At 46.6% G+C, this 22869-nt stretch overlaps 2 protein-coding genes across 6 annotated transcripts in view; both read right to left on the reverse strand.

The window, feature by feature from the left end:
• The window catches only part of FLVCR2 (FLVCR choline and putative heme transporter 2), a 34885-nt gene extending 22561 nt beyond the window's left edge, over nucleotides 1-12324 (reverse strand). For 4 of the 5 annotated variants that reach the window (XR_003379914.2, XM_074542595.1, XM_074542596.1 and 1 more), the window contains exons 1-2: nucleotides 11482-12324; nucleotides 694-835 (exon numbers count right to left, since the gene is read on the reverse strand). Coding sequence is in view for 4 of the 5 variants with exons in the window: in XM_074542595.1 (XP_074398696.1) it covers nucleotides 694-835; nucleotides 11482-11994 (655 nt within the window). In the remaining variant the exon portion in view is untranslated. The remainder of the gene's footprint in view (nucleotides 1-693; nucleotides 836-11481) is intronic. The other variant, XM_074542597.1, reaches the window with a different exon arrangement.
• A 9443-nt stretch (nucleotides 12325-21767) lies between these two features.
• The window catches only part of BATF (basic leucine zipper ATF-like transcription factor), a 38156-nt gene continuing 37054 nt past the window's right edge, over nucleotides 21768-22869 (reverse strand). The window contains exon 6 of the mRNA XM_074542600.1: nucleotides 21768-22425. Within this exon, the coding sequence (XP_074398701.1) occupies nucleotides 22219-22425 (207 nt within the window). The 3' untranslated portion in view covers nucleotides 21768-22218. The remainder of the gene's footprint in view (nucleotides 22426-22869) is intronic.

The raw sequence follows: 22869 nt of genomic DNA on the forward strand, positions 1-22869 counted from the left end.
AGGTGATACTGCTGTGCCAGGTGCTAGACAGGCATTTTTGTACCTTGTCTATTCTCTGCCCCACACTATTTGAAGCTACATCTGATTCAGCCATCAGCAACAGAACAAACTGGTAAGAGGAGCCTATCAAAAACAAATTGCATGGAATTCAGCAACTAAACTCAGCTCTCCAGTGAGCATGCCAATGTTTCATGCTAAAGATCTGGCTTCAACTTCATGTGTTAAGCAGGGAATTGCATCTCTAGTGTCCTGCTACTGTCCTTCATGCTTTTTTCTTCTCACTCATAACTGGGAAGAGCTTGTTCCTGTGATGCCATATAATCTGCCTCTTTCTACTTTTCAGGGGTAGGCAGGTCCCAGACATAACCCAGGGGCCAGCACCATGTTTGTACGGAAGATGACTATGAAAGATTTCTGCTGGTTTTTCAAAGACTTACTCATGCCTGGAATTTATTATGCAAGCAATGGACAAAACTAAGAATTTGGCAGGCTTGCTGACCACCTCCCTTCAACATGTGCTGTTCATCAAGGGTTTGAAGCAGCAAGATACAGTATTGCATAAGCCTGTCAGCTGCATGGTAGGACACCTCCCCAGATGGCCTGCCCAGCCCATCTCCTGGCACACAGGCCCCCGTCACACATCAGCTGATCTCAGTCCCATCTGGTTTCATGTGCACACTCCCACCTCCTTACCTATAATGACCAGGATGAACAGGGCTGATGCCACACCTGCAGTCATGAAGAACATGATGCTGATGTGGTAGGCCAGCTTCTCCACATCCTCCACATTAGGGATCAGAACTGGAGGGACCAGAAAGCCTACAGCAATGCCAAGCTGAGGAGAGAGAGGGGATAAACAGAGGCATGACATGAAACCGCAACAGGGCCACTACCCTACAGCTCAGTGCAGGCTCAACTGAGCCTAATCCAATTTCACAACCAAGATGAAATTCTTCTTTACCACCCAACAATTAAAAGTCAGATACTCATTTCAATTAGGCCATAAGAGAGGTTTCCTCACTGCAATTACAACTGTCAGGATATTCAAAGCAAGGTTTTACAACACAATTGAAAAGAATGAATACCTGGCTTCATCTAAGTGGAGGTCTTGCCTGCCCTGACCTCCCCCACAAATATATGTTCCTGTTCCCATACACATCCCATTCCTTACCTTGCCCCTGCTCTAGAGCTGGCCTGATCACCTGGTAATCCAGTTTTGCTCATTAAAAATAGCAGAAAACAAGACCATCAAAACTAACCAAAATATTTGCTGGGTTAATGAGTTTTCCAACAACATAACTGCAAGGGCCGAGACACCTGACCACTCTACATAACTGAGATATTAATCTGTTTCAGCCAACTTTGATACAGTTTCAAATGAGCAGCCTCCCAGGACAAAGCTCATCCTATAACCATCAGGAGAACCTAGAAGAGCATCAGGGTGAAAGCAAAGGAAGTGTTGACAGCGCATATCCTGGATGTCAAGGTTGTTTTAGCAATGGAGCTTGGCAACTGTCCCTGGAAAAACTGCTCTGAAGTGTACAGAAAGCAAGGACTAAGGAAGGCAAGTTCTGGGCATCCCATAAACCTCACTGAAGCATGTCAGCACAGAGCAGAAGACCCAAGAGCCCTGTAACCCAGGCACGAGCTTGGACAACTTTCCCAGGCTGACTTCTAGCAAAACCTCCTTGCACACATATCTCCATGTTTCTGGGATGCTGACAGACTCATTCTGGAAGACGTGACTTACTGGTCAAGACAAAGATCTCAGAACAAATATATTTCAGTTGCCATATCGCATATTTCAGCTAAAAATCAGCTTGTGTCCCCCAGCCCCAGAAAACTCTCCACAAAATCCCTACTCCTCCATCCAGCTGGTGTACCTTTCAGATAGGAAGAAAGCTCTGTTTGAATCCTAAGCAATCTGCTGCCCTCAGGCACCACATTTAGCTTACAAAAAAGTGACTTTCAACCACGTCTGGCCAAACTTCTCCTGTGTCACACAGTATTCTCCACTGGGACCTGGAATATCCTGGATCAGAATGAGCAACAGATATCTACACTACATTCATTCTCTCAGACATTGCAGGGAGCTAGTGAGAAGAGCCACTGAGAGATTTCAGATGTGCCCCACCAGCTTAAAGCACTGTCAAGAATAAGAACATTTGAGGTTTGGTTACATAGACTGAAGACAAACCCAAGCTGTGCCATCCCAGATAGCAATTCAAGGACTGAGTTTAGGAGGAAACTTAAAAGGTCATTAGGAAGGATAAACCTTCCTAAATCCCACATGGCACAGCCAGACTCTGACACAGGACTAAACTTGCCAGAGCTCAGTTTTGCTCAGATATGACCTATGCCCAGCCTCTCAGCACAGCGACTCAGGCTGACTCTCCTCTCTGCACTGCCCAGTGACTCCAGTGAGCACAACTATCATGGTTTAGAGGCTTCAAGCTCTAATCTCCATCAAACTGCACACCTCCCCTTCCCTTCCCAAGCCTGCAGCTGCACAGAAAAGGTAATGGCATCAAGCACAGAAGCTCTCAGAGATGGCTGGTAGAGGGCAGAAGCCTGCTTGTCTCTGCAGCACATTCATTTTGCCCTCCTTGTGGCTAAGTGCAGGCCTGTGCCTCTGGGGTGCCTGGTCAGCCCAGGACACAGCCAGCTTGGGCTTCACTCCTATCTCCAGAACATTTCTGAAGATTTAACTTTTGAGGAAGAGACTCTCAACAATGCTCCTTTCCATTTGAGGGAAGAGCCCTATTGAGTCTCATAGATCAGGTTTTCCATGTGCCCCTCATCCTTTCCCAAGTAAGGTCTACAAACACCTTACTGGAAACTGACTTTTTGTTTTACCACTGTTTCATTCTTGGAAGAACTAAGCTGGATTCCTGTGCTAGGTACTTCTTGGCTTCCTTCTCTCTGCAATCACATGCAATCACATGAGCTGCTGAACTGCAGCAAACCAACAGGGGAGGAAAGACCCATGCTTTATTCTGACCTCTGACACAAGTTTCTCCAGGACCACAGTTGAGATTCAATCTTTTCCAATCTCCTTCCAGCTGCTCAATCCTGAAAAAGGATCTATCTGATATAACTAGCAGAGAAGGTATTGAGAGTCTGTGTTGCAAATTGTTTAGAAATCCTTTCCTGGGAGGTCCTACAGTCATCACTTACCCAATGGGCCACAGACTCACCCAGCTTTCTTGAACTACTTGTTGGCCTTTTCAGAAGAACCTTCCTGAACAACTTTTCTAACCACAAACAGATGTTTTGTGCTTTCTCTTCTCCTCCCCCAAAAAGAAGCAACTTTTATCCATTAAAACTTCATTATACCTTTCATAAGAATCAGGTAGCAGAATGAACAAAAATCATAGCAATAGGAGCTACATTTTATATTTCAGAGCAACTCATGCTCTTGATCAGTGAAGATAAGGCCCTTTGACTTGACTAAAACTGAAGATTTCCTGAACACTCACAGACCTTGGATTATTCATACCATTTTTAGCAAAGAAGACAAGCTCTCAACAACATGATGACTATTACACTGCATATACTTTACCTTTCACAAGGAGATTTTTAGCCTGGTTTTCAGCAGGTCAGCGTGCACATTACCATCAGTCCACAGAAACACTGTAACCAATTAACCAGAAAATGTAGAAGATACCTTAGAAAGGGAAAAATCACGTCTCCCTTCTGCACACCTTGCACATCAGGGAAAATAAAGCAATGCAAAAATAAGGTTAGTTCTGTAAAAGTCCATGCTACCCTCCTCACAGACACCATCAGTCATAAGGGATCATAATGGACCCTCTTACTAAACTTGCATCTCCAACCTCTATACAGGCAGATAGGTCTCCAATACCTAAACAGATAAGCTTGTTCTCAAAATTTGGTTCATCACTCAGAATCCTCTCACCCAAAACATCCTGATCTCTGAGGATCTCTCCAGGAGATCAGGCTGCTGGCACTTTACTTTAATAAGTCTTTGGGGTAATTTTTAAACATACTACCAGGAAAGTCAACAACTACAACAGAGAGCACTGTTCAGATGACTTACTCTTTAGAGACGGGTGAAGGATAGAAGGAATATATTTCCTACCTGAATTTTGTGAAGGATCAGTCACAACAACATTATATTCAATATTTAAGTGTGCACAAGAACAGAGAACAAAACCAAGAGCAAGTAGCTAAGAAGGTGGTGTAAATGTACCCAAAGACTTGAAACAGAAAATGACATGTCTAAGGTTAGCTGCCAAGAGTCTCCTGAAGGAAGATAATCAGTGGTGTATCAGCATAAAAACTGTAAATGAGTGATCAATGGAGGAGCGCAGGAGTGGACCCCTACCTCAAAGAAAACTACGAGTCAGCAGCAGGAACACAGAAGCCCTGTAAAATTCCATATATACCATTTATACCTACCTATAAGTAGGTATAAATGTTGACAGAGGGGACCACCAAATACAGAAGGTCAATTAAAATGTTAAAAGACAGAGAGATGCTGCAAAACCAAAAATACACAACAGTTAGAAATTTTGACAATGCCCTTGCAAGCTAAATAAGCATCATGACAGGGATGATGCAGAGACTGCATTTTTGGATTCCATAAATACCCTCTTCTGAGGAAAACTTATAAGAGGCAGCACAGTTCGTGATTTCAACCCAGAACAGCAGTGTGACTATGATCAGTATTACAGAATGGTTCTGTACTGGACTAAAATTCAGTTGCCTTGCAACAGTGACCAAAAAAAAGGAAACACCCTCTAAAACACTACAGCAATATATAACTCAAAAGAGGAAGCTGCCTAAAAGGAAAAAAAGTGTGTTAAATGGAAATGAAGAAGAAAATGCTAAGAAATTAAATGCTTTTAAGTGTCACTAGGATTGTGGAAAAACACTAAGTCAGAGGCTCACTGTAAGCCTAGGGAATATTAGCAAAATATTTTAGAATAAAGGAACCACAATTAAGTAAAAAATAAAGACAAAAAGTCCAACAAACAAACCTCCCCCCCCCAAAAAACCACCAAAAAATAAACCACCAACAAGAACATAAACCACCAGCTCTAAAACTGGACATTATTTCTTCAAGCAAAGAAAAATTACAGCAAGCTGGACCAAGATAAAGCAAAACCATAATTAGGCCAAAAGCACCAGAACAGCTTTACAAAGTCAAAGCTCTTCAAACACAACAAAATCAGGAATCCTGACAGAAGGGTCAAAAGATGACCAGTGTGGAAGGAGAATGTTCAAGCAAGAGATCTTGGACCATCATTCATGACATGATGCCTTATGAGTGGAAGATATTACTCAATTTTTTAAACTAATTTCTTCTATGAGGCATTTTGAACTTGTATTCAATTACAAGTTCAAAAGAACAACTCAACAGAAAATCCACACTACTGGCATACAAACATACCAAATGGTCAGTTACCAGCTATTCAAATTGCGAAGGGAGGAAGAGAAAAGTGATGCTAATTTTTAGGAGGCTCAGCATAAACAGAAGTCCCAGGAAACCCTGAAACCAGCAGCCAGCTGGTTTGGCCAAGTGGACAGAAAGTGTAGCAATCAAAAGATCTGTGCTTTGATAAACACCAATACAACAGGCTTTTCAGAAACCATGATTTCAGTATGGTCTTAGCAAGTTCCCAAGCCAAGACTTTGGAGAGTGAGTAGGATACACCCCAGATTCCATCTGGATTCACCCAATCAAACTCCTTTGAGTTACTTGTTCCAGAGCTCTGGGCAGCACAGGATCCTCTTATACTCTTATCTGTGTATCAAAGCTCTGTCCTAGGCCCTCCCTCCTTTTCTAACTACAGGTGCCCCTCAAACTGTAACCATGACATTTCACCAGAGCAGCTGAACCTTATGACCTTATAATTCATGTATTGTGACCTGCAGAGAGCAGACAGCTTCTCACACCCTGTGCCTCCCAACTGCACATTGGCTTCCCAATACTTTGCTATCAGCACAGATCCCAGCCATATAAAAGGCTACAGGAGAAATGAAAATGCCCAACTGAGGTGCTGTTTAAGCAGAAGCTGCCAGTTCCTATACAGTAAACTTACTGTATGAATTGGTGCTCAGAATATGCTTCTTCCATACCACTGACAGCAAAGTTAGAAAAGCCTATTGAAATCCAGATAGTCAGGAAGCCAATGTACATTTCTGCACAGTTTGCGTAACTTTCTTGCAGTGTTTTAAGAAAAAGTAAGGAAGAATACAAGTTGTGGAAGGAAAAACTGTAATGGAGCCTCACGATGAGAAAAGACAGGGCTTAAGCTCGATTTACTTTCCCACTAATGTGAGAGACTTTGCTTCTCCAAACCGCACTTGCACAACCAAAGCTCATGTGCAAACACAGCAAACTCCCTTCCACATCACACTTCTGCTTCTGTGGCATCATCTCATAATGCTCCATATGGTGCAATGCTGTACAGTGAAGACTGGTCAGAATTCCCCTGTGCAAGTCATTCAGGGCCTGGCAGTCTTGAATGCACCTTCCCCCAGTCTGTTGGGAAAGATATGCAACACAGCAAAACAACAGCAGTGGACAGGAGGGAGAACAAAACAGCAGGGTTTCAGTTACCTCAGCTGCTACTGGAATCCTCAGTGAGAATATGCTTTGGTCAGGGACCTACTCCAGTCACCTAACACAGCAATCCTGGATATCCTGCAGGGCAAGTGCTGAGGGTGCTTGCTGGGCCTCCCAGAAACACTGCAGACATTCATTTAAACTCCCACGCAGAACTTAACCCAAAAGCCAAGTTCTTTTGAGAGAGAGAAAGGACAGCTGCCTTTGGTGTATGTCTGGGAAGGGAGCACCAGATGAAATGGGTAGAAAAAGTTCATTTCGGGCTCCCATGTCCATTTATAGAAACTGAGGCATTCCTGCAAAAGCCACACTGTTATTTGGTCAGCACACCCTCCCACACTGAGCCACATCCAGGATCTTGGAGAGTTAGCCATGGAGCACTCCTTGAGATCCAAGTGCTCTGATCCACCCTGCTCTTTTTTTGTCAGGGAGGGAAAGGAGACAGGGCTGGAGAATGTCAACCATTAACTACTATGGCTACAAGCAACTATGCCAACATTAGCTACTGCCACTAAAATCCTCTCTATTCTGATAGCTAAAACTGAGAGATACAGGGCCAAGCTAGAGAGCTGTGAGGTAGATCCTGTCCATATTTCTAACAAGGAATCATTTGAAGGGATGGGAATCCTCCAGCAGAGACAGAGCAGCCAAAGAAGATCTAGAAATCCACTCTAAGACTGGAAGACAGGGACTCCACAGGACATGATACCTTTCCAAAATGCTTCTTAGACTTCAAGATGCTGCCTTCCCTGAAGGGCAAAAGGTACAGAACAAAGTTATCAGTGAGGCATCAAACAATGGCACATGAGCAGCACAAACAGCACTGTAGGATCACCAGCTCATAAGCAATGGCTATTCAGATGTTGCAGACCCAACTACACGGCAAAACCCACCTCAGCCACTATCCCAGGCAGACTCTTTCCCCCAGTTCAAAACAGATGAACAGGAGTGACAGAGAGAACATTTCCATGAATTTAATTCGCAGCTTATCACCAGGTTTGTCCATTTCAAAAGCCATCACCTAAACACTTCAAGACTGGCACTCCCAGAGGCTGCAGATACCACCTAAAACCTCTGCCTCAGGCTCTCTGTTATGAAAGCCCTAAATATCTAAAGTCACATTGCAGCTATATCAGAACACGGACAGATCCTAAGATCAGTAAGGTGCTGCATGATTTTTTCTCTAAAGCGGAGCTTAATATAAGGCTGAAGTTTTCTTTCCTCCCAAATCTCATCACTTTTTTTCAAGCCATGCTTAAAAAAAATAGAAAAAAAGGCAAAATTACTGCAAAAAGATAATTAATTTACCAGGCCCGCATCCTTGCTCCCTTACTTGGGAGTAAGGATGCGGGCCTGGTAAATTATCAGTGGCTTGTTTCTTTGTCAAAACAGCAAGAAACAGGAACAAGGTCTCTCTATACCAAGAAAAAACCCAATACTGGTGGCAAAGCAATACAAATCAAATGCACAAATGTTCTTTGTCTGTGTGCAACACAGTTATATACTTCTCTGAATGCTGTCCATGCCCCTTGCCCATCAAGTGACAAACTGCTGCGCTTGGGTTTTATGTATATCTCACACCAAATAAACTAGTAAGAGTGAAATATGCACAAAACCCAGGCACAGCAGCTCAGCATGCACCATGGCAGCTGAAGGACAGAGCCTGTACCTGACCATCAGACTCCCGCTTATCAATTTCAAAATGCCACGAAAACTTACCTCGCTACCTAAACATCCCCCCAGCATGTCAGTTCTGTCATGCCAAAGGACAATCTGCCTCCTCATCCCCACATTCCAGAAGAGCAACTGTGCCCAATGGAGGGGCAAGTCGTGCTGCTCCAGCAGGCACACACTCCTGCCAATGCCACTATCTCAGGCTCCTTCCCACAGCAGTCCTGTCCCCAGCGAGAGGGACGGACAGTCTGCCATCAGCACAGAAAGTCAGAAGCCTGTTTGCTGCTGCCTGCCAGGTGTGAACCACAGCCCCAAACAGGGACACAGATGATGAATCAACACAACTAAGTGGAAACAGCATGGCCTTACCCAGACGGCTCTCTCCTACCCACCTTGTGTGTGGGGCTTCACACAGATATCCAGCACCAAGGTGCTCCACAGGGAGCAGTGCTGATGTAGCAGGACACTACTACTGACAGCTGCATTTCATAAGAATGTCAGACAAATCCCTGCCAGTACTAAAGTATGTCTGAAGAACATTAGTGAACTCTCCATAACACTTCTGCTTCTTTACCCCAGATCTTCAGCATGAGGAAGAGTCCCCATATGGATTTTTCCTAGTCTTTCAAGCAATGAGGAGCCAGTAGTATTCCAATAACACTAATATATTAATGCCAAGGCATCTTATAGGCAAACTTTATTCTATACCTCCCCACATATGAGCTTCCACGACAAGGAAAAAGAATGGAAAAACACCTATGTATCTTCCTGTTAAAATGTGGAAAAGTAAAACGTCATGAAAACCAGCAGGGGGTAAACAAGAGAATATGATCATGTCCACAGGTGTTCACACTCTTCTAGAAGCTCTCAGCACTGATTCAAGAGTGCTCAATCTAATCTGTTTTTGCACTTCAGGTACCACAGCCAACATAGGGCCAGAAACAAGTGAGGTGATTCTAATACCTTACTAGGGATTGTTTGTTTTTTTTAAAGGGCATTTAACACCTGGTCTGATTGATTCAATCATTTACTCTTCAGGGCTAACTTTGAGCTTGAAGGTTACCATCAGTCAGCAAGCAGAGGCGGTGTCCTGAGCAAACATGGCCCTGGCAGACCCGACAGGGCTTCCCTCAGGACGGCACTGCTGAAGTGCAGCCTGGGGCCAAGAGAGCAAGAGCAGAAAGAGGGCAGGTATGCCAAATAAAGAAGCAGTGACACTTCCCTACTTCCTCATGCAGTTGCTTGCAATTCTTAATGGAGAGGGACAACACTGCTTGGTATTCAATAATAATAATAATTAAACTAAGTGACATGGCAAGGAAAGGAAGACCATGCAGTTGTAGAGAAACGAGCATAGGGAATAATTTACCATACTGCAATTACAAAACCACTGTACTATACCCTTTGCTAACACTCTCTAATACAGTCTTTAACTACAGTCAGGAAAAAATGTATGCCTCTATTTCTTCTCCCTGCCCAACCTCACCAATAAACAAAATAGCTAGTTTTCATTCACTGGGATTTTGCCTGACTATGGGAATAAATAGGTCTTCCCTATGGAGTATGCTCTGTCTTTAGTCACTACCATTTCTGACTTCTCTGATTCTCTAAAAGGAAAGTCTGGGCTTACAAAGCCAAGTCTATGTACCGAACTGAGGTCTCATTGTCGTGTCAGTGCAACCACCAGAGCAGTGTGGAGCACCAAAAGGGCAGCTAAAATTTGCTTTTCACAACCGTTACACTAAGCCACTCCTTTTGGGATGCTCATGACTCCACACAGGCAGACAGCCTCATTGTTTGGATTTCTAATGCACGCTGTTGTGTAACTCCACCTGAATAATTTTTTAAGTCTGACAGCAAAATGCTCAGTTACTTATTTGCTCATGCCAAGTTAGATCCTTCCACTCTAAAGATTCATTTAAAAATACATAAAAAACAGCCCACTAGAAGGGATGATTAGAGCAAAAAGGATAGCTTAGGTGCACTCAAGTAAAGAGAAGTATGTTTTCTCTCTCCTGAAGATGTAAAGCAGTCCCCTTAACTCCCTAGTGCTGTTCTGCAAACTTCTGTTCCTCAAATACCCTCTCCAAGCATTCACCTCTTTTTACCGCAGCAGTACCTAAATAAATACAGAAGCACAGGAAGTTGCAGTCTGCACTAGAAGCTACCTGAACTGAAAACCATTCAAATCAGAATGGCAGTCACTCACAGGCTGAACGGTCCAGGGTGGAGCACAGTGTCACATGCAGAGGAGTACACTGCATCTCAAAGTAAGGGGCACAGGCCCAGCAGCCAATGCCACGTTCCACTTTCCTCTTCTTTGGGTCAGGGCTGCCGAGCCAGGCTCACTTCACTTATGCCTCACTGCATCAGTATTGGCTTATTTACTTCATTCAGCTGAATGAGCAGGTGTTCCGGTGCAAGGGTCAAGAAGATACTTCCCTGATCCTTTCAAAGCTGTGTAAAAAATTATCTCCTCTGGCTACAAGAAAAGAGACTCACGGTTCGAGCAAGTGTGGGTCACTGGCCTCAGACACCTGTATTGGTAAAAGAGTGCTCAGGGAGCTGACCTCACACTGGCCTGATGGAACTTTTCTTTTTCTCAGAGCAACTGCTTGTGTAAACACTGTACCTACTTTTAAGAGGTATGAAAGTGCTAAAGTCCTTTTCCTCCAGAGCCCAATGACAATGCTTTCAGCAGAAAGCTAATCTCCTTTGTCCCATCTAGTTGTCAGCAGAAAGAGGACATGGCAGTGTCAAGTCCAGATGCAACTGCAGGTTTGAAAGACACTCTGCCTAAAGCAGTTTCTAAGCACTGTGCCTACCCCCCCCAGGATACTGAATCAGAGCCCCGGACTTGGGGATTGGCACACACAGGAAGTGAAGGGCACTGGAGAAGAGCCTCAGCCAAAGCCCTCTCAAAGCCAGAATCATTCCTAACCCCCATGCTGCCCTGAACTTTGTAGATGGAGGTCCCATTTGCCTCTGCCCACTATCAGCCCTCAGGCTAACACCAGTGGCATCCTTCCAAATACGAGATGCATTTTCCAGAGGGAACTTCATGTAAGTTCGTGTTATCCCCGCGGCTGCCCTCCAGCCCTATGCATCCCTCACCCCCCCTTGGTTTGTTCCCTCAGCACTTCCAGAGTCCGGCCAGGCAGCTGACAGCCCGCCCCACAAGCGCAGCCAGCCGGGGTGCAGCTGCCCATTACCTGGTTCCCAAATACCGCAATGGAGCAGGCGGTGGAGACCTCCTGGGAGCCAAACCAGACCGAGGCGATGCGTGAGGGCATGCCCAGGATGAAGACCTGGGCCAAGCCACAGATGACCTGTCCCAGGACAGTGACGGGGAAGAGGTGCGGCTTCAGACTGCCCAGCTTCACCCAGGCACCCATGGCATTGAGGGCCGAGCCGGCCAGGGCGATGAGGCGCAGGCCCCTCTTGTCCAGCAGCCAGGCGACGGGGAAGAGCAGGGGGATGTAGATGAGCATGTAGCTCATGGAAAGCCAGTCGATGGCGAAGGCGCTCACGCCGTAGAAGCGCGTGAAGACGTTGTTGATGCTGCCGTACTGGATCCACTGGAAGGCGTTGCACAAGGAGTAGCTGCTGAAGAGCAGCAGCACGGCCCAGCGAAGCCGGGACAGCTGCACCTCGGCGGCGGCATCACCCACTCCTCCCGCCGCAGTCAACGGACTCGGCGCCCCGGCGGGCTCCTGCAACACCATGCCGGCACCGTGGGCCGCGCCCGGCCCGGACAGGCTCAGCTCGGCCAGGCTCAGCTCCCCGCCGGCACCACCTGTCCAAAACACCCCGGCCGGCCGCCCCCACCGCGCTCACTGGCGGCCGCCACGCGGGGAGGTGCCCCCGGCCCGGCCCTCCCCGCCCTCCGCCCCGCCCCGCCGCCAGGCCGGGGAGGGCTCGGGCCGCTGGGGGGCATGGTGCGACCCACAGCGCCGGGGCACTGACGGGGCCGCAGCCCTGCCCGGGTCCGGCCGCGGCCCTGCCTGGGTCCGGCCGCTGCCCTGCCCGGCCAGGCCACCACCCCTCCCCATGGCCGCTCCCCGCCCCTGCCCGGCCCCGCCGAGAGGCCCCCCCGGCGTTCCGAGGGCCGGGACGGGAGAGCCTTCGGCCGCCAGAGATGAACGGGACGTGGGCTGAGCAGAACTGTGGTCTGGGGGAGGCTGTGAGCCGGTGGGCAGTGCCCGACGCCGCCAGAGGTGCCAAGGTGGAGTCCTGGAGGAGGAACCGGTTTGGGTTTCGTTTGGGTTGGCCTCTGATGGTTTTTCTCACAACATGGCACACTAGAGAGTGAAAATATCCAGTGAAGTGAAAATTAAAACATCTCGGCGTCACTGAAGTAAAAGAGCCAAAAGTGGTGTTTGTTTCCATTCTCATGAGGAATTCGCAGTTAATGAGTCAGCGCTTGTTTTCCCATTACTTGAGCAACACACCACTGGGAGATGCCTGCCTGGAGATCATTTATTATCTACAATTCATTTAATTAGCATCATGTTACCTAAATTGCATAAACATTCCTCAGCACAAGGACGCAGATTTGCTGATGTTCAGCCTCCTTCCAGCGTTTAATACACAGGTCAAAATTCATCTGGAAAAACGGGAGCAGCATCTTTTGGATGTTGTACTCCTTAAACAAAGGAATACAGAATATGAAAAAGTGAAGGTTTTCTGCCTTCTATTTACTTTATAGCTGCATCATAACATAGCCTTTTTACACACTTGGTGGAGCACTGTCAGAGGTTGTTGCTGCTGTCCTCTGAGTTATCTACCTACTGTCAGCGGCAAAGACAGACGGCTTTGATACCTTTATGGTTCTTATTTACCATGAAAGAAAACAAACAAACAAAACCCCAAAACAAAAAAGCTTTGCACAAATTATTGCAAGGAGCACAAATGTCAGTTTAAGTGGTTCTTGCTGTGTATCCTCACAGAGCTTGTTTCTTCTCACCTGCTTGGGTTTCCTACTCCCAGCAGTGGCCAGAAGCAGAGCTGGAGATGAGCAGAGCCAGTGCAGTCTTCCCTATGTACTCTGCTCAAAGTTCCACAGGGCAGAGCTGCAAACCATCCTACTCTTTCCCTCCACAGACCACAGCTTTGCCAATGGACCTCAGCTGGGGTGCTTCTCACAACAGTACAGCATAGTCATAATGTAGCCCTTTTACATAATAAATATGAGAGGCAAATTCAGAATCAAAAGCCAGAAAAGAGGTTTTCAATCCCATTTGTTTCTAAATTAGGCAACAAAAGTTAGCTCGAAGCTCTGCACTGAAACAACAGAATGAACAGAGGAATTTGGTGTAACAAATTTGTAATCTACATGTTATTAGGAATGCAATGAGTGACAGCAGTGCAAGTAGGGCAGAGGTGAAATGGAGCAGGAATAAGACTATTATGGTTCAACAATTGCTTAGTCTGAGAACTCTAACAATAAAACAGTGAGATAGTACAGAAGATTAACTTCTGGGCTGATAAGACTTGAAAATATCTTTATAAAATTCTCCACAATATTATACAGAAATCAAAATTACACAGAGGTAATCACTATCATTGATCAAAGAGCAGTTGAAAAACAAAGTTAAGAAAATAAATGTACAGGAAACTTTTAGGATGGCAATCTGGGTTTGTTCAGAGAACCATCATTTATTATCCCTTTAGCACTGTAAGGAATAAAATTTCCAGATGGTTAAGACATTACTGAGTTAGTCAAGCCTAACTTAAATATGTCACCTACATCTTGTATTAAGGCTAGAATGACTTTAGGGCTGTAGCTTTAGCTGTCTGCAACTAAAACTTGTATCACAGTCCATGGCATCTTTAATTTGTAAACTCAGATAAATGCAGGATAATGGAATTAGGTACTGTATGGCAGACTGGTGTCATAAGGTCTCTGGGTAGCAAAGAGGAAGATATCAGTGACTGAATGGTTTTTAGAAAAAGAATAAGCAGAAAAAGTATAAAGAAAACAAATTAGAAATTGAGGAGATACTGTCACACACCAGAAAGACACAGAGAACAGTTAAATTTCTTGATATAGTACTTAGAAAAGAACACACACAGTAGACAGATTATCAGATATATGGGAGATGACTGAGACACGTGTTGGGTCCTTGGCCTCCTGCCAGCTGTACTCCATACTGGGGTCAAAAACAGTCTGTCATCCTGAGTTTTGTTTTTGTCCCACCTTCAGCTTCTAAATTTCTCTCAAAAATCCTTGGGTTTACTCAGCATCAACATAAGATCTGTAGGAAGTCAGAGCCTACCAAGCAAGGAGCCATTTGCTCCCATGTCTTAGTCCTGTCAGAAAAGTCAAATGGGAAGTCAAGAATTACTAAAACACAGATTCTGCTGAAAATAACATGAGGACTTCTGCTGAAATGAGATGCATGAAAGCAGTGCCCAGCCACTGGTGACTGCAGCCTGTCAAATGAACATGAGCAGGCAGAGAAGCAACCCTGGCTCCTCAAAGCCAAGTCAGAAAAGGGTTTTTCATACCTATAGGCCCACACTTCCTTGAACTCCTGTCCTTGGATTTCAGGGCTGTTTTGTTACTAACTCTGTGAACTACTCAATCACCCCTTTATGTAATTTGCCAATTTCTAATTATAAAATACTAAAATAAAACCCCTGTGCTTTGCATTTCCTCCTCTATTGCTGCATCTGTTTCTACTCACATGCCTCTTTCCCTTCTTGAAGCAACAGAGCAGCTGCTTTTGGATTTCCCTCAGCACAGCATATTTATATAAAAATTTCTTAGCCATGAAAAATTATTTATATTTCAGGACAACCCCTTGAAGTGGATTTTAAAGCTAGAGGGAAATCTCCTTTACATGGAGATTAACAGAAGTGCTAAAAAGCTTATAGGATCCTAGAGCCAAAAGTATCTGTGAAGATTGGAATGCACTAAATCAGAGAAGAAGCAGGACCTAAATTAAGTGTTAGAATACAGGCCATCAGGTAGAACCTAACCTCTGTAATCTTCCCTACTGATCTCAAGAAATCCAGCACTGACAGTCTTGGAATGTATGCTGCCTTTATGACCAATTAGTACATACAGTTCCTTTATTTAAAGCCTTGCAACAAGCTTACTATTCTCAAAGTCCACCCAATAAATACAAATGCTAGGAATGATGACAGCAATGATAATCCAGATGGCAACAGGCCTCAATGACAAGCAAGGTGATATAAATGGGTGAGGAAAATTAGCTTGGAGGGTGTGCAAAGGTATTGTAGAAAATTATTCTGGAAAGTATAATTCCTTGGTGTCTTTGATTCTCTGAACATTGGTTCAGAGATCCAAGGAGTAGGTGAACAAAAGAAGAAAACTGCTAAGGAAAAGCAAGTACTTGAGGATCTGCCAAATCTTACATCCATGCAGTTCTTTAGGTTCCCTTTAAATGGGAGCTATCTAACCTGAAAGGATCACAGGATGTCCCTTGCTTTCAAACTGCCAGCCTTGTTATTTGTGCCTCTAAATTTCATCATTGCACTTACAAAGCCTAACTAGCTTACCTCTTAGGTGGCACTATCACATTTTGACTGATAGCATTTAGGTCTAGAAGAACTGTCAGCAGATAACACGCACAACTTTTCACAACAGACATTGCAGGAAAGAATACAAGATCTTTGTTAGTGGAGAGAGAAGGTTTTCTTTTGGGTTCAGCACCTAAACTGCTTTACTGAAGTTCTTTGGAGGTTAGGTAGTTGTAGCATAAGACCAAATGACAAGACTCGAATAGCTGGCAGAGCCCCTCATTTGGGGGCCACACCTGGATGCAGTGCTCAGCTGGAGACACACGGTGAAGCATGGGCCGGCAGGGCTGCTGCTCTGGACAAAGCCAGTGGTGTGCCCCGATGGAGCAGGGAACCCTGCAAGCCCTCTGCTGGCACCCAGAGCTTTCTGCATCCCAAGAGCCACCCAGAATACATCTGATAAAGGCAATGGATTAGTTTACTACTAAAGGCAATGGATTCGTTTATTGCTGTAGTTTAGATGCACAGTTATTTTGATACCCTAAACCCTTAAGAATCTTTCCTGTTATATTTTCAGTATGAAGATCTGGGTACATGAACAGTCACGGACAACTCCATTCATAACAGTGCAGCAGGCAACCTCTGCAGCACTAAAGATTTTGCAAAAATTTCCTTCCTCTACACAAAACACAATGGCTTAGTTGCACAGTCTAAAATCTCATCTGAAGAAGACTGCAGACCTCAGAACAAGCAAAGTTGTGCAGGGGCTAACTTTGAGCACCAAACCTGTACTGTCCAAAGCTTTAAGCCTTTCAAAAGTACAACTCAGGGGAAGGAAATAATGTTTTGCTCCCCTTCAGCATATTTCATGTGTAGCTCTCGCTCTCTGGGAGCTTTGGCGAGGATGCATCATCTGTGCCTATTTTACAGGGCCACAAAGAGTTATGGTGATCTGTGTGGCCTTGCCAGGGGCAGGATTTTTTTCCAGTTTGACACCTTCCAGCCTGGGCTGCAAGGGCTTGTCCAAGAGCAGCTTGAATTTATCACTTCTTGGCAAAAAAATCTCCCTATTCAAAGCCTGGCTTTAACAGAGCAATGGCTTTAATTTAACCCTGTGCAGTTCAGATGAGATGTTTGTGTAGGTGAATCATGTAAGTCTGAACTCTGAAGAGTAGATGGGAGGGCATGGCTGAAGTGCTAATATTCACAGCTGCCTCCTTGCAGCAAGAACAAGACGTAGAAGGAGTGCACAGGATGGAAGAGCACTTGGGCATGAGGCATCTCAAAGGTGCTTTTTTCTGGTTGGTGCACACCCCCCCCGGGCACAGGGTGCTTGTGCTGCCTCTGCATGGCCTTCTGCAAACATACCAACCTGCTCTGCCCCATCCTCTGATCAGGCCGGATGAGAACTGGCTCTAATCTAAAAACTGTGTAGCTGTGGTTAGCTTGCTGTGCTGCTTGAGTATTTAAGTCCAGCTCTCAACCTTTGCTTGTGAAAAGCTGTGGAGATACAGACAGCTGTGAGGAAAGCTGTGCATGAGCTCTTTTATTGGAGCAAACACGCCTCACTCCTCTGCTGTGCACCAGGCACGCACATGAGATACGATTCTCTTTGCTCAGCTCAGAATAAAAGAAGTGAAAAAAGATTGAGTTAGCCGAAAAACTCAGCTATAGTCTAGATTTCCACACCCAGTCCAGATCAGGGTCACAGATTAACCCCAAATGTCAAAGCTTGAAGTATATAAGCCCTTCTTACTCAGCATCCTCCAGCCTCCATCTCAGTGGGTCATACTAGTTCATGGCATGAGAAATGACATGAGAAAAAGATTTTAATCTTCTATTGCTTGCAGCTGACATTAACTAATAACAAAAGAGTGCTGGAAATGTGCATAGCCTCACTGCTGAACTCAGGCATGTCCCTCATCTTCCTCCACTCATGCTGCAGCAATAAAACCAAACCTGGGAAAAGTTCTGAGGACCACAGCACCAAACCACCACTGTTCTGAGGGGAGAAAAATTGCTTGTGTCTTAGCAAAAAGCACAGAAGTGGTACAAGGGTTGGGGGGAAGGTGTGTCGTCACTGTGTGGATGTTTCTGAGGCAGGAGAACTCTCAGGACCTGATGTCTGATGAAAAGTTGTAGTCTCATATTCTAACCTTAACACACTGATTGTAACTCTGCCCTGGCAAGCAATGAATATGTGCTGCCAAACATTTAGTTGGGTAGGGTTTTTGAGCAACTTTAAAAAACTTCATGGATACATATAACTCTGCCTCACTGCTCAAATCTCCTCCAGATCAATAATCAATAAGGTGGCAAAAACAGCAGAACACAAGACAAAGTGAGCACAGGGTTAGTCACTCAGAGAAACTCTTGCCATTTCATGACATGCCTTGGTTTTTCTCTTCTTGACATCTTGTGATTTATAAAAATACTTTGTCTCTTAGCAGTGATTCCTGATCTTCTTTGATCTCTGTGTGCTGAAGTATTAGCATCCAGGCAGCATTTTTGTATGACTAGTGCTGCTTTGTACACTATGATCATCGCAGGAAGCAGAGAGAGGATCCCTTCTGTGGGCTGCTGCTTTGGTTCAGCATGCAGGAGGCTATCCTCTTGCTGATGCAGGCTGGCAGCTCTAACAGAAGTGACTTCTGAGACGGGCTTTGTGAAACAAGTGCATAAATACTTTGGAGCCGCAGCGAAAAGGGCAGGAGAGCTGCTCAGCGTGCCCCTTGCCGAAGCGGCTGTGCCGAGAGGAGCGCGGGAGCGGCTGGGAGCGCTCAGCTTCGCCCAGCAGAGGCCAGCACACACGCGGTGTTCGCAGGCTGCGCTTGCAGGGCAGAGCTGTCTCTGCTGCCCGCCCTTCCCCGTCTGGAGAAGAGTCTCTCAGCCTGCTGTGTGCCCTCGTTTATGTACTGCTGTGAGAGAGGTTTCCAGTGAGGAGCTCTGTAGCACAGCGCTGACATTCTGCTGGGGCAGGGACAGGCTTCCACAGGCCCCGACATCTCCCGGTTTATCCAGTTGTGTGCCCAGAAGCATCCCCTTCCCTTGGAGCAGCCGGCAACTCAGTGCTCCTGAAGGCTGGGCATAGCCAGATAACGCACACAACACTTGAGAAATGCCAGATGCCAAGGAAATGAAAATTACAGGAATTGCGTTGCTGGGAGGAGCAGACAATCGAAAGCAATCGGCAGTGATTGCCCCGGCCACCGCCCTGCACCTTGCTCCTCGTTTAGGATCGTCGCAGTTCATTTACGGACAGCCGTGAGGGCCACACCAGAGGACAGGCACGTCGCTGCTCAGAAAGGAAAAGCAGATGAATTAAATGAAAAGTGTGAGGAGCCTTGAGGAGGGGCCGGGAGCCCGGGAAGGAGAAGCAAGAGACAGCCCCAGTACGGAAGTGAAGGAATCTCCTCACACAGCTGCAGCAAGCAGTTTGTGCAGCTCTGGAAATAGCCTTAGGAAAAGATATTTTTTTTCCCTACACTGTTTAAAAGGGCAGAAACGATATGTTGTCCCCTGCTGCTTGGCTGATAAAGGTATTCTGCCAGGATAACCATTCTTTCTAACTGAGAGACTGCCCCCCAGAGACCTCACAATTACAGAAAAAAGCAGAGGTTAAAACTGGCTTGAACCATGCAAATCATGTTCTGTGATCAGGTTTTTGTGGGCAAGACTGGGGCAAAGCCACATTGGAAGATGTGTCTCCTACAAGAGAGCAAACACCAGAATGGCTTGGTTTGGCCAGAATGGCTGAGCACAGCACAGGTAGGAGGCCTTCCAGCTCACAGTCAGCCGTGCAGAGGGAGGACACATTGATTGATGATGCCAAGAATATTGTTTAGGTTTTGGAGAGGATGTTGTTGCAGACTCATCTCCTGGTGTCACCACTGGCTGTTTATTTTCGTTCTGAGTTGCAGTGATATGTCTGAGACGTTACCAGCGATTGGGTCTAGCAATTCTGCAGGCATTACACAGAAACCCCACCCAGCCTGAAGGATCTAGACTTCAGCAGCTTTGTAGCAGCAATATTGGCTCTGTATCTGTGTGGACATAGGTCACATATACCTCACAGTAGGACCTTCTCCATCTGCAGCTAAAACAAATCTTAGCATTTTATAGCCAGGAGAAAATACAAAGGTCGCAGCAAGGATGGAGACCTCTCATGTATGCAACTCTGCAAGTTTCAATGGGATTCTCTTGTATCCTCCAGTGAAGAGCATGAGCCTGCAGTGCCCTCCACAGCAAACCCAATCAAGATAGCAGTAGCTTTTTTCTCTGACTGTAAACCAGGAAGCATGGGAGCATCAGAACCCTAAGGAACAGCAAAAGTGAAAGTGAAAAATCTGGGAGAAAATCCACCAGAAGCTCAAGGAGCAGAAGCAGAGCCTATAAAGACAAGCTCATCTAGAGCTGGAGTCAGTTGTCTCTCTCAGGCTTAAAGGGACAAATTCCAGAGAAAAGCACCTTGGGCAGAGCCTGTGTAGCCTGACTGGCTCAAAGCATAGGTTGTGCAAGGAATCAGGAGGTGTTTGTTGAACTGATGGTTAGAGTGAAGCCTGTTGGTGTGAGATCTGGCAGAGAGGGGTGGTGTAAGACACAATTAAATTGTTCCTGTATTCTGCATGTCATATATACAGAAACCCAGCTACCTGGCTGGAATAACCACCATCATTCCCTATGTCCTTCCCCGAGTGTGCTCATCCCTCATCCCAGAGCTACACAGACAGGCCAGTGCAATCACCCATTGCCTCAGCACTGCTTCTGTAAGTGGTGGCACCCGGGTCAGTGTGCTGGCACCAGGCATCTCTGACCACAGTGCCTCCCATGCTGGCACAGACACTGCAGGTAGGAAGCTCACAAACCTCTGAGCAGACCATGGCAGGAGAAAGCACAGTGCTACCTGCACCTATCCTGAGGACAGCTTGCTGAGACAAGACAGTATTTGGTTATCATCTTGCTAATGCAAAGCAGAGAGAGAAAATGTGCACATTACAGACCTCACTTCTTGAGGGCTATGATGATGGGCCAAAACCTATCTGGAAATAGGCTGCTTCTCTGTGCCTGCAAGAAGGATATCTACAAATTTGGTCTATTTCCCTCATTTAAAAGCCTTCCTAAGCAGCACTACTTGTGGTACTCTGTGCTGAAAAGATTGCAGCTGGTGCTCCTTGAAGATGGCAGCAGTCCTGAGCCACTGTTAGCAGCAGAACCACTGGCAGGTGGTTCAGCCTTGTGTACAGAGTGGGGCTGATAAGTGAGCTGCTGCCTGGTGTGGGCTAAGGTGCAGAGACTGCCTGTATGGACTGGCCTGTGTTTCCAACAAATCAGACTCGGGAGCACTAATCTACTCCTCTGTGACCTTTCAGGTTTCATCTGTTTCAATGCATGAGATAGGGCAGCAGCCTTTTGTGGAGCTGTAACTGACGGGCAAGGGGAAAGAATGTAGGCTGCAGCTACATTCCTTAGCAGGGTACCTTGGAGCAAGAGTCCTGCTAGGTCCTGTGTTCTCCTGTGCACTCCAGAAAAACACCACCAGCTCCCTCCACAGCATGATGCTCCTTCCCAGCTGTGCTGCTGGCCAAACTGAAGGCAGCCCACCAAGACCTGGAAGATGACATGGCATGGCAGTGCACTCCACTCATGCCAGGGAGCGTGTGGAGGCATAGCCACCAACAGCAGGGAGCTGAGAGGGTCAGCAGGGAAGAGACCTGTGGTACTACATGTAGTACCTGTGGTACTACATGACTACTGCATGTCACACACTTTAGCCAGGTTGAGCCTTGCAGCAAAGAGGGACCCATCCTCCCCAGGGACCTCATCACCCCTCTGCCTGACCAGCCTAGGTGCATGGACCCCCCTTCTAAAAGTGGGGCTCTGATTGCTGGCCCTGGGTTAGACTCCTGGGCATACAGGACTGCTTTCTGGGCCCCAAGTTATCCCATCCTGCTGCCTGTGTCTTCACTGTATCACACCAGGCCTTAGGAGTAACTCAAATCCTATTTTAGAAACAAAGAGTTAAGCATTTTCAATCTTTATTTTACAAAAATAAACCAGTTTTGTCCTGACACTCTGTGGCCCCCAACCTTCCCCTCCACCCCTGCTCCCTTTCCTCTTCCTGGAGGTCTGGCTGTTGTGTGCCACAGCCAGCTGCTCTTATGGAGGCTGCCAGAGCTGCACACTCCTGTGAGTCTCCCCAGACAAGGACCAGAGAAGGGGGATGGTGCCCTTTTGTGACTGCCTCTTCCTCCCAGAATCCAAGCTGGAAACTGTCCAAAGATGCCTTGTGGTGGCTCTGCCATTTCTGCGCAGGGAGCAAGTCTTAGGCAAATCACTCAGAATACATACTTTAAGAAGGAAGGTCTGTCTGTCCAATTCCTTCCCTTGGATGGGAAAGCAAGCCCCACAAAGTTACTTCTTGCCATCAGTGGAGCTGGCAGGCTGCTGTCCTCCTGGCTGGCTCAGTGCTGGAAGCGTGGGGAGCTGATGTGGGGCTGGTGAAAAGAGTGTGTGGCATAAAGCACTTCTGGAGGCGGTGGAGGGGATGTCAGGATGGAGCAGAACGGTTCATGGGAGCTCAGCATCGAGGTGAAGTGCTTCATTTCCTCTGTCAGCTGCTTGATCTCCCGGCGCAGGGCAGCATTCTGTCTCTCTAAGTCTTCACTCTCCTGAGGAGACAAAACCACAGGGGCTTCCTCAGCATGGGACCCACAGGGATGAGCTAGGGTCATGAGAGTTGTGGTCCTTCGCCTCTCTGCCCCACAGAATTTCCAGAACGATATATTTCTGGTAAATTCATCACAGAGCCACGCCTGGGCAAACCCTCCTCCCCCAGCTGGCCAGGCCGGGTGTGGGTGCGATGCCGGCAGCCCCAGGCACGCTCCCCGGGCCGGCTTACGAGAAGCGCCTGTGGCTTGCTCCCGCCCAGGCTTTCTCGCTCCCGCTCATGCACACGCACGGCTCCGGGCGCTTCCCGGGCCGCCCAGCCCCCGGGGAGAGCACGTTGAATAACCGCCGTCTCTAACCAGAAAACCACCTGCCACAGGAAACCTGTCATGGCCCTGGAAAGAAGAGACTCACTGCTTGCTGCTAGCCCCAAGGAAAGCAGCGGC

The sequence above is a fragment of the Zonotrichia albicollis genome, chromosome 6, assembly GCF_047830755.1.
Source record: "Zonotrichia albicollis isolate bZonAlb1 chromosome 6, bZonAlb1.hap1, whole genome shotgun sequence".
Lineage (NCBI taxonomy): Eukaryota > Metazoa > Chordata > Aves > Passeriformes > Passerellidae > Zonotrichia > Zonotrichia albicollis.